The 12,262-nt window shown below is 46.2% G+C and overlaps 1 protein-coding gene across 5 annotated transcripts in view; it reads right to left on the bottom strand.

Moving 5' to 3' along the window:
- Positions 1 to 6,155: 6,155 nt before the first annotated feature.
- The window catches only part of LOC135388367 (FERM domain-containing protein 4B-like), a 78,649-nt gene continuing 72,542 nt past the window's right edge, over positions 6,156 to 12,262 (bottom strand). For all 5 annotated transcript variants that reach the window (XM_064617890.1, XM_064617891.1, XM_064617887.1 and 2 more), the window contains 2 exons: positions 6,546 to 6,704; positions 6,156 to 6,291 (listed from right to left, as the gene is read on the bottom strand). In XM_064617890.1, coding sequence (XP_064473960.1) covers positions 6,572 to 6,704 — 133 coding nt within the window. In that variant the 3' untranslated portion in view covers positions 6,156 to 6,291; positions 6,546 to 6,571. The remainder of the gene's footprint in view (positions 6,292 to 6,545; positions 6,705 to 12,262) is intronic.

The following is a 12,262-nucleotide window of genomic DNA, read 5'->3' as shown; positions in this document are numbered from 1 at the left end:
GATATCCCAAAGATATCCTGTAGATGTCAAAAAACTTCAGAACGTTCGCGACCTTGTAGGGATGTCCCAGGGATATTAATGGCTTGCTGGGTCATGCCTTAGCGTCGTCTCCGCGGAGACATTTTGACTCGGTGTTTCATTCAAAGATGAATTACGAGCTATAACTCCTACTCATTTTTGAGAAGACAAATCCAATAGTCTCTCATCATCACAGTCGTTAGATTCATCTTATTTCCATTTTGCTAGTACAGTGAGGCCTCCCCAGTACGGAACCCACGGGACCAGGATTCCTGTCCAGCGAAGGGAGGTGTCCGAACGCAAGAGGCATTGAAATAAGAGCATTAAAGCTTGCCGGAGGAAACCCAGTTGTCCGCAGTAGGGGAGTATCTGTCTAGGAAAGGTGTCGATAATGGGAAGCTTCACTGCATTATTGAACTTGCAATTGAAGTATTTATACTACTTATACCTCTTTACAAGTGACAGCTTCGCTCGCTCATTTCACAGTTTAGGTGTTCCGTAGAGGATGTGTGGACCACATTGTATTAAAGAGGGCACTCTGGAGGTGTCTATGGATTTTTGAGGGACCACAAACAGTTGTCATCAGAGAATGGTGCTCGAGAATGACCGTTGTCTGAAACATATGCACATATCTGCATGGGGCAGTGGCGAGGGGCTGCCCGTCTACTAGCAACCTGATGTCAGTCACAACATTTGCTCATTCCAGTCCCCCAGTGGGGAAGATCACCTGCCTCTGACATCACTCGTAGTGTCCACGCTGGCAGCAGTCAGCTCGAGGCAGTTAACTTTTCTGGTCGTGGTTTCTTTGTTGATGTCGGTTATTCTAGCAAAATACTCCACATGGTTAATGTATTAGGCCCTAGGAATGCATTAAAGGGGCACTAAACAGCTCTTCAAACATTCTCCATGAAAGAACTTGGCTAGCAACATCCAAATACATGATTCCTTCAGTTCCAGCGAGCACATCCATCAAGAAACAATGCCATTAAAAAAAGCAGAACCCATGCAATTCTCCACCTTGGAATGAAGCTACGTCACTACAATGGTGTTCAAGTTAAGAAGGAAAAGATAATAATAATAATTGGGGGTTTTACGTCGCGAGACATCCGAGATGATGAGCGACGCCATAGCGGTTGGTCAGTGGATTGCTTTTACCCACCTGAGGGTTCTTTAACGTGCAATGAAAGCTCATCACACAGCACCCCATATTTAACGTCCCTCGCAGAAGACGGCGTGTCTAAGCAACTTGTACCCTGGCACCAAGTTGCAGGCATTCTCGGCCGGGGTCGAACCCGCGATATCGGGATCAGAAGGTGAACACGCTACCAACTCAACCAGCAAGAAGGAAAAGAAATCTAGTCCGTCAGCTCTCAAAATATTACTGCACCGCAGATAGGACAGCTGGGCACAGAGACGTCACTCTCCCTCCTCCGCCGGATAATGCAACCCATCACACTCACTCTGCTTTCGTATTGGCTGTGAAGACTGGCTGCGTGACACTATGCGAGCCCTCCCTCATGGTGGCACTGCAATATTTCTCCTGGCGTGCTATTCAGTCAGTCAGTCGCGGCTAGTCAGTCGTCTACATACGCCGTTGGAGTTAAGGAAACACACTCCTTAACTCCAACGGCGTATGTAGACGACTGACTAGATTCCTTTTCCTTCTTAAGTTGAACTCGACTATGTGTACCCACATGTAGCAATGCTGCATTCCAGGCACAGGAGATAGAGGCCATATCAGGCTCCTAACCAATGACGAGTCCCGTTGAGACAAGCTGTATTATACTAGGTGTACCTGCTGTGGGAGCTTCGCGGTGACATCGAGGAGGAATACAGCGCTGAAACCATAGTGCACACATGGAATGGAACACTGCGAACATTTGGAACGGTTTGGATGCGCTATCTTGTTTTGTTTTTTTTACGTTGAAAGATGTTTAGAATCTGCCTTACTTCCCGAGCCTGCAATAAATTATTGCATGAGTGTCCCATGCTTGGAGTGGTCGATCGGGTGCGACGACAAAATGGTGTATGGCTATTGTTGGCAAGACTGAGCATGGGCACGAAATTGTTCAGCGACTACCGTGTCGATGTAGACGAATTATACTTTTTCCCGCCAACAATTTGTTGGGAAAACATTCACTGTTGGCAATGACAAAAAAGGCCATAACAAAAGCGTGCACCTTGTGTACCTGTTCAGTGCCCGCTTAAAGATCCTTGCAGGGGATTTTGAGGATCTTTTCAGGCTCCCTTTTAGAGTCCACCAATCACGGCGTTGCTTTCAGCGGCTGTAGCTAAGGAAACGAGCCACCATCAACCGCACAGGCAGCCACTGGTCGCCACAAAAAACCTGGATTTCAAATAAGTCTTCGGTGATTGGCTGACATCTTCACTGCTGGTACTGGTGGACTTTATATGCGAATCAGTGACAGGAGGCATTAAGCAGGCCTTCGGTATTTAGGTGGCATTGCTCCTGCACTCGCCTTTCTTTCTCACTGCTCATTTTATTTGTTGCAGTCATTAAGTTATGGGGACCACTTCAGTACTTCTTTAAGGCTAGAGTAGTGTTCAAGTCCGGGTTACAAGCAGATGCCCCATGTAAGATACTGTTCAACAGAATCTTGCACTTTTGGAAATAGAACAGAAAAGCGAACATGTTCATATCTGGCATAGACATAAGCACGGGCTGCTGCACCTTTGAGGATGCCATGAGGGTGGGCCACTGAGATAAGGGTAATCGAGATATGAGAAAACATAACAGTAAGTTTATTCTCAATTCTGGTGCTACCATGCTTGGCAGAACAAAAACTTGAAGTGCCGACTGTGACATCACAGCAAGGAAATTGCTGGCAATAAAATTCAGTTCTAAGTAACTGGCCAGAAATTTAATTGAAACATATTGCACCATGACTCCGAGCAACTTTAATTCGGACTGGAGCTTCAAATACTGAAAGTTTATGCCACCACAAACAAGCACAGTAACTCACAGTCAAACATCCTATACTTCACAACGAGTTAACTCCTACAGGTGGACTACGCCAACAAATCTAAAGATGTACGTGATTGGCTTAGGTGGGTGCATGACGCCGCCAAGTCACAACATGTTGTGCCCGCGTGCTTCAGACTGTCACTTGTACACTGATCATGTTACGAGAACACTGGTAAGAGACAACATACTTCGAATGCTTCGACATGCTTTTCAAGCACACCCGCAAAATATTCACACTAACAAAATGTGAACCAGTTTCCCTGTGGCACCACCACCATCTTGTACGCCCCACTCTCGATGTGCGGATTAAATTATTTGCTGACAGAGATATACCTCCGCGAGCGTATCTCTTATGTTGTTTAGGAAGACACATTCCACACAGCACGGTATATAGGTGTAACATTGCTTTTTTTTTTTTTGGTCTGGTAAGGGCACATATCTGAGAGTGTTGCTGTAAACAGTACGTTTTGTGTAAATATATGCCAGGCGTAATATATTTTCCCTCGCAACTGTTATGAGATGACACGAGGCATAAATATGCCAATCTGACCAATCCATTACTATTGCCATGTGGCGAATGCTAACCAAGTCCAAGAAAGTTGTCACCTGTTGTAGCAATCCCGGTTGTGATGCTGCATCTTCTGTTGGCGGGTGTATAAAGTAATGCATAATGTACTTCCTGCACTGTATCCAATTTTTTAATGCAAATTATTTTCTATTAAGGTCCACAGCTACTGTGGCGCCATATTGAGCGCTATCGTGTTTTGCCACTGCTTCAGTTGTACGGAAATAAATGTTGGCCGGGTATGAGCAATGTTTGTCAACTCTTTACTATCACTGGTGCATAAAATGGTACGGTAGACTCTCGTTAATTCGAACTCGAGGGGGCCGGGATATTTGTTCGGATGAAGCGGAGTTTGAACTAACGGGAGACGCTCTCCTGGAAGGGGGCTTGGGCGCAGGGAGCGCGTGCATACGCACTGCGACGCACTTCAAGTCGTGTTATACGTTCACGGTACTGGTGTCACTTTAGGACGCATTTACATTGACGTAATTCAAATCGTTACTTTTGCCAAACTCCGCCCCTACCATCTTTATGTTCCTGATGCCTATCCGATGTTACGGCGGAGAAAACTGTCAGAGCATCGCGGCCATTACAACTTACGGGACTTATATGGTCACAAGAATTCACTTACAGAAATTATAAAGCAAGTCAGGGTCGAAAGCAGTCAGTAATTTGCTCTTGCAAGTGTTTCCTAGAGCGGGAATGTTGGGATCGCTTTCGATTTGGATGCAGGTTCAAGTGCAGTGTCCGCACTTTCCTCACAAGAAAAATAGTGTGTTGTCATATCCAGCACTGATGCTACATCAGATGAACTTGTTAAAGGCACTGGTTCGTGGCTTGGGTCATCCGAATCTTCGTCGCTGGACTCCGCACAGTGCTCTGGTCTTGTTCGGCTGGTGCATGCGGCGTCAATGATGTCCACGTCAGCCAAGAGCTCAGTCTCCACGCCGTCGTCTCCGCTGACATGATGCCAGTTACCGTGTATTCACACGAGCGACATTCCCCCAGAAGCGGAAGATGAGAAAAACGTCATAGCTTCCTCATGTCACGTGAGCGTGAGCGCTCAGCGTCGTGTCTTCACGTACACTGCTAACCATGGGGAATATCCTGCGCCACAGCCACAAGATATTCCATAGCAGATGACAGGAAAAGACGCTGATGGCGTCGTCTGCTAAATGCGCAATACGCCACTCCCGGTAGTCCGCACCGTGTGAATGCTCAACACAAAACACGGGACGGAACTTCGGCTCTGTAAGCAGTGTTTTCGCTTTTTCTTCCTCTTGAATCTTCCGTGAGTATGTCGCTCGTGTGAATACACGGTTAAGGAAATAAACTATGACAGTGAACAGGTTGTAGAATGATACTGATAGCAGTCACGAAGTCATAAAAGCGAGTGAGGGCACCCGAACGCACCTCCTCCACCCTTCACAGCCTCAAGAAGAAGCGAGAAGGAAGAGGGAGACGGAGGGAGAACACAAGCGTTCGCATGAGCTCCTTGCTGTCGTAAAGAGATGAAAGAGTCTTTGAACAGCGCAAAATGTGGAAAGAGGTCGGGAACCATATGGAAGGTCAATAACCAGAGAGATAGGGAGCGCTGTGACCCGTTCCAGTCCGACACACGAGGGGTTCGAATTACGCGGAGTATACGCTCGTCCGTTCATATTAACAAGAGTTTCTCCCCATTGAAATACACGGGGCTTGGACGGGACCTGGATGAGGATTAGAACTATCCGGAGGTTCAACTTAAGCGATTCCGAATGAACGGGATTCTACCGTACAACTATTGGCGAGGAGAACGGCCCATGGTTGCCGCTGCGGGCGCTTCGAATAGTGTGGAACAGTTAGATCTGCATGGCGTTCCAAGCAATTGTGGAAAACGTTTTTCGTTGTTAGCGGACATCGCTTTTCAGGTTGCTGTACAAAACGCAATAAATGTGTGTTTTGCAATTGTTATCTCGAATCATCACAACGACGTTATGCATACACATGTGGAGCTTGAGTACAGTTCGGAGAATGAAATGGATCAGTTTTTGAAGCGGAGGACGGTAGTGCCAGTAGTACCGACATTCCTGGCGTTTGGAGCACAGTGTGAACGAGCGGGTTGCGAAAGCTGTAAAGGTGGTGAACGAGTTCCCCGCGTTCATGGCTTTCGATTATGTAGTGTGAACGTAGCATTAGAGACAGCAAGGCGGTTTCAATTGCACCAGCGGATTCTGGACGCTTGGTGCAATGTGCCTGATGACATTGTGTGCTTTTAAAAAGTTTGTCTAACGCTTTGGATGGAACTGAGGACAATGAGCTGTGGGAAGAAAGCAATGACAAAAACAGCAGCAAAGAAAGCAGTGACGAATAAATGGTATTATGCATTGTTTTCAACTGCCATACTGCTTCCCAATCACTGTTCACTTTTTTCTTCTTAATTCGTGTACCCTGATCTCAGAGGCTGTCTTGAATTCAAGAAAATACAGTAACCACAAGGCTCTGTGGGTTGATTAGAAAACGATAGTACATCCTACTATAAGTAACTGGAATTATCAGATCTGACACATGCCTCATGATGTACGCAAATAAAATCTTTACTTGTCATAAAGGTCATAAAATTTTTAATAAATATATTTTCCCTAAAAAGGTATGTACAAAGATGCTTCTAAAAATGTGACAAATACCAGAGGGTCAAAGACTTGTACAAAAATAGATGACTATATATTCTATCACACTGCACCTGAAAAAGAAAAAAAAATTGATTGTAAGCATTGACACCTGAACCCAACACATAGTTCACGTACATGCCAATGGCATGGATGTTCTAGATGTATATGTGACCAAACCAGAGGACGTAAATTATCACACGTACAATATTGTTAATAACACCTTGCTGCTGTTACTCTCTGTTACCCCACCTTCTGTTATGCTGTACACACCTTGTGGGTGTGTAACATACGAGCAAAAAATAAATGAAGGCGAAGTCGAACTTACATGAGAAAAAATGCTGCCAGTAAAGCTCACACTAATGTGGCAGAGTCTTGGTCTTCATACCAGGCGATTGTCTCTTCTTGGAATGCATCGGAAACAGAGGACCTGTCCGGCCCCATGTTGCCATCAAGACTTGGTGGCTGCTGAGTTTCTGGTGAAGACCTGCAAGAGGATACAACAAAAATGTCATTCTTACTTTTATCCCCATAGGGCAAACTATGTAGAAAGGCAGCTGTGAAGTCTTAAAACAAGTTCTTTGCCCCGTTTTTTAGAACAAAACAAAAACACACACTACATCAGGCTTTCCTACAATCAAGTGCAACACAGAAGAAATGCCTTTCAACATTCCCAATTAGCCACAAGGCAGTAAAATAAAATGTGAAACTTTTATCTCCATCTGCCGTGAGATCGAACAGTACCACCACCATGCGGCTGCTCCATGAACTATCCGTAGCGTGGATGCGTGGCTGGAGCCGTGCTTTCACTGTGGTTGTATGCTTCGTAGTATCTTGTATATTCAATGTATACTTCGGACATTTATAACGAATTCGTTTATAATGAATGTACCGAAATAATGAAGTGATTTTGAAGTCGGGAGGGCGAAATTCGCGCCCTTTACAACCAAGCTTTGCAAGCAAATGTCCAATTTCAAACTTTTTAAGAGCGTTTCTCGTCCCGACGCGGCACCACGGATGACAGTTCCACGGGGGTCATAAAAGGCGGGGAGAGAGAGAACAGGTGTTCATCCTCCTGGCATTTGTCCAACGGGATGACTTCTTCACGTGGGTGGGGCGCAGTCAGGATTCGTGGACCTCACTTGTGCAACCTGCCTCATGGGGGCAGGCTGTACAGAGCGTACAGGGTACAGGACCGAGACGCGAGACAACGGTAACGCTGCAGTATCTCTTGGGCGAGAGCAGAGGTTTGGGAAGTGCCTGCCCTCCGCGTCCTCCTATTGGCCAGCATCCAGGAGGCAAAGCCTCCATCACTCTTGGTTAGCAAATGCAAGGATAGTCGCGGAAAAAATCGTATCAAAATAATTAAACCCAAATAAAAATTGAGACAAGAAAATAGACACTGACTGTTCATTTTCCGTTACTGTTAGTGAAAGAGGCCGGTCGTCACGCTTTTGTGTCTTCGTTTTTGGCCTACGCTGTCAAAATTCGCGAGATGATTCAAAAGGCCCAGCAGGCTTTATACCCACGAGTTGCGCGGTCGTAAAGCGAGCTTCTCCTAAAGCACACAGGCGTTAGGTGAAGCCGACTTGCGGAATGGTGACGTGTAAAGTTGCCAGAAGCTGTCCTGATATGTTCCCTCAACGTGTTCTGGTCGCAGTTTGACTCTATATGAAACACTGATATTCGCATTAGTCCAGAAACCCTGTGAAACTCAAAGCTGACCGCGTAGAAAGGCACGGGCGTGCTGCGCCTGATCATGCAGAATCCACACTACGGCTCCACTACAGCGTCACCCACAGTTTGATCTCACGGAGGATAGTAACTTGCTCAGGCAGTCCAGACTAATTTTGGCTCAACTTAGCACTGATTCAAGAATTTCCAGCTGACACGAGATCTCAAACGGTATTGGAGACTACGCTTTACGGATGCGATCAGTCAACCACAACAATGGTATAGAGGATCTTTCACTATGGCCACAGGACTCTCAGGTACATCTCTCATAAAATCTTATTCCATTGTCCACATCTCTGCATTCTTAAGATGTCTCTGGGTGACTCCATCTCAACTCAGGCAAGGTGGCGCGGACACCATCAGTGATTTTTATTGAAAAGATATATGTTGTAGCCTGACTCAGATTGAGAATGGAACACCAAGTATTTTTTCTCTGGTTTCCGTAGTTCCCGAGAAAAGAAATCCGGAAGGATGTGGCAGGTCCGACGCACTTTCAGGCACAGCAATTGTAGCATTCAATATCTTTCCAATGAACAAGTTCACGGCTTGGATTTTTTTTCTTCACACGGTCAGCTGTGTTTGCTTCTAGTGTGTGGGTTCAGTTCTGGCGGGGGTTTTGTTGCTCTACAGCTAAAAGTACGCAAAGTTGGCGGCAGCAACGAAAATCGCTCATATTCTTGCGCCTATTGCGGCACTTGTGTACCTGCTGGTGAAAGAAGAAGGGTATCGTCACGTAGCGGAGACTCAGCGAGTCTAGGCCAGGCTACTGTTACGCATGGTGGTGTCTACAACGTGTGACATTTGAAAAAAATGTGGTTTTTGAACGCTCAAATCCAAAAACCCCACCTTGAATATTCTTCAAACTTTGTAGGCACATGCTTCCATATATGATATTTGAGTGCACGAAAATTCAAATGTTTTTTCCTTGCACAATAAAAGTTAGAGCGCGGCAAAGTTTCAGTGTCGGACTGTGGTGTGTGTAATGACCATGGAAGCACAGCAAGAAGTTCACTGGTCGATATTCGCGTTTGCCTTCTGATAGCCGCCCGTGCTGTTCGTGCTGCTATACGAGAACACAGAATCGAATGTTTCCCCAGGACGTCGAAAGCAGCACGATGGCTTCACAAGGACACTGCGTCACTGTTTGCGCAGTACACGCATTAAAATTCTACGGTCACAACGAGTTCTCTAGACCATGCCAGCAAAGATGAGTCACTATTTATTTACATTTCACTGATTACGTTAACAGCTGCGGCAAAGTTAATCCGATTCGCGCACGTTACAATACCGTTCAGACATCAGAACGTTTCTCAGCAATGCATCATCCACCGAAGATATATGGGCGAAGTTCCTTTGAAAATTTATTTTCTGTGTGTGCCTGTTCATGTAGTTCACACAGTAGACACAGTCTTTACTGAACTTCATGTCCATGGCGAAGATACAGATGGCAAAGCAACAGCGAGTCGAAACAGTGTCAAAACACAACTGTTCCAAACGAAATCAATACTGGCAACAGGTAGAGGAACCACTCACTTATCAACATCTCTTGGGTTTTGTATCTGAGGTGGATATGGCTCTGGTGCAGGTGGGGCTAATCTTGTTACTCTCCTCGGTGTTCATTGTAGAGGTGAGCGGGTATACCCATGGGTACCCGCAGTTACCCGCACATCGTCACGATTTGCGGGTAGAAATTCGCGATCGCTGCGGGTAGCGGGTAAAATGCGGGTGTACCCGTAATGCAACCGCGGGTAATGCGGGTATACCCGCATTACTTGCACTCCATGGAGAACTAAGTGATCCCTCTCTGTCACACCCGAGCTCAGCAGTGCCCTATGTTGCTGTCAGTATAAGTCCATGTGCCAGACTGCAGCAGGCAAGTGCTGGCGGGCGAGTTCGATTATTAATGCGGACATATATGGCTCTCTGTTGAATTGCAGTTTTATTGGCATACGACTGAAGCCATCTGAGACACGTAGCCAACACTCAGCATTTCCACTGTTAGAAAACAGCGGTAAAGTGGACGAGGAACACTTCCCCCTGCGGGTCTCAATGCAAGTACAGAGTTCGAGGTAACTCGTTACTGTAACTAAGTTCCTTTTTTTGGTAACTTGTAACTTAACTCGGTACTTTTGCGCCGTGGCAACTTTCAGAGGAACTCGTTCCTTTTTCAGGTAACTTTGCCAAAGTAAGTTAAGTTAAGTTCCAAGTTACTTTTAATTCGCTTTTCACTCACGTGCACATATTTTCTTGCTTTCTCTCCGGTTCCTTCTTGGCATTTTTTTTGCCATAAAACATGATATTCAATCAATGACAGTATTTGATTCAGGAAGTAAGAACCGCTGCCATTGAAATGAAGCAGAACCATTGTGCGCCCACAGGGAGTAAGATGCAAAGCGTTCGAATACACAACTCCACCAGAGAAACGTCATCATGACGTTGGTAGACAGACTGAAACTGAAACAAATTGGAAGCGGAAGGGCTGGGTTCCACGAATCGACACTTGTTCGCTGCCTCCTACTGAAAGAAAAGTAAGACCGAAGGTCGCGTCCCTTTCAGGCACCATCGAATCCCCTCGAGACCGTGGCTTTCGGGCGCGATCTTGTTCACCTCTAGCTTCGAGCGTACAGTAAAGCCCCGATAACTCGAAGTCGTAAAAACCGGAAAAAATTTCGAGATAAGCGGGGTGTCGAGTTAAGCGAACAGCGAAAATTACGTTGCCACGATGTTACCACAATGCGCTATGTTATGAAACGTAAAAAAAAAGAAAAGCGATCCTACAGTAATAGGGCTCGTAAACAATTTCGAAGCCATTTATTTTTTAACATCATCTGAGACTGAATAACTCCGTAATAGTAGCAATCTGCTTGGCATTTGCGTCTGTGAACAAGAAAGCATCTTCAAGCACTTCAGTGCAACGCACGAGACGCTCCTCCCGGCACGTCACTACCGCGGCCACTCTCGACGATTTCTGTATCACTCAGTTCACCGTTACTGGAACATCGCCGTCATAAAGCGCATAGTCCTCGATGTTCAAGTCCTAAGTCACTCTCCCCAAAACATGCGAGGCGCATCACGTCGTTGCACAATTCATCACAGCCACTGAAGTGGCCTGCTGGCTCCGGTACGGCGATGGAAGACCAGAAACCCGCATGTATGAAACAGTTCATGCTATTGGCTTGATGAACTTGCTACCAGGCCTTTGATAAGTGCCACCTTCCGCTCCAAAGTCAGGGACTTTCATGCGTGTTGTTTAGCCATCATGGCGCCGCGAAGGACAAAGCGAAGAGATGCTCGGACGACTGCAGAGGAGGAGGAGGAGGAGTAACGTTGAGTGGAAAGGCGAGTGCTGTCTGCCTGCCACAGCTAGCGGCGCGTGAGCCGTGAGTCACTAGGACTGAAAGGCTTTGACCTTGACCTAGCCTGGGGGACCGAAGAATGCACGTTATCAGCCGTAGGTACGCTGACCTACCGGTGATGGGATTTCGAGATATCCGTACTCGGGCAAAAAAAAGCTTAGACTTAAAAGGGCCCAAATATATAGGAAGCATTCGGACATGGATCGGGACGCAAAAAATATTCGAGATAACCGATATTTTGAGATAAGCGAGTTCGAGTTAACGAGGCTTTACTGTAGTTCAACTCTACCAAATTTGTGGCGCTGTCGAACACTATGAAGTCATTTGTTTACAAACAGGGAGAGGTCCATTGTTGGATATGACGTTCCAATGACAGATGATGGTCCAACGTTGGACGAAGACGATCTAAGCGTGTCGCATTCCTCTGCAGGTAACTCAAGGTCTACCTCAACTGCTCACACGCGCTACACGTGCGTAATGCTAATTCGTGTCAGAAGTAACTCGTTTTTTTTTTAAGTAACTCAGTAACTGCAAGTTACATTTCAGGCTGAAGACTACAGACTGAAGACAGGCTGTTATACTAACTTAGTTACATTTTTCACACGGTAACTTAACTTGTAACGAGTTCTTTTTGACGGATAACTCCTCAATCTATGTGCAAGTACACAGACAGCAATGCGGGTCGACCAGATTAAATTCTTGCGGGGGCGGGTACCGTGCGGGCGCGGGTCCAAGTTTGCTTACCCGCACTCACCTCTATTCATTAGCAACAGCGGCGGCTCCTGACACGGCAAAGTACTCGCCGACGAACACAGAAATCGTTGTCTATGCTTCCAGGCTAACTGAAGGACATCTCCTAGGGTAGACTACAAGTACCATGGGCATGTGTCTCAAGAAAAATGCGAATATCGATGAGTGAACTTCTCACAGCACTTCCATTGACATTACACGCACC

This window comes from Ornithodoros turicata, chromosome 3, assembly GCF_037126465.1.
Source record: "Ornithodoros turicata isolate Travis chromosome 3, ASM3712646v1, whole genome shotgun sequence".
In the NCBI taxonomy this organism is placed as follows: Eukaryota; Metazoa; Arthropoda; class Arachnida; order Ixodida; family Argasidae; genus Ornithodoros; species Ornithodoros turicata.
This window is presented reverse-complemented; position numbering and strand designations above follow the sequence as displayed.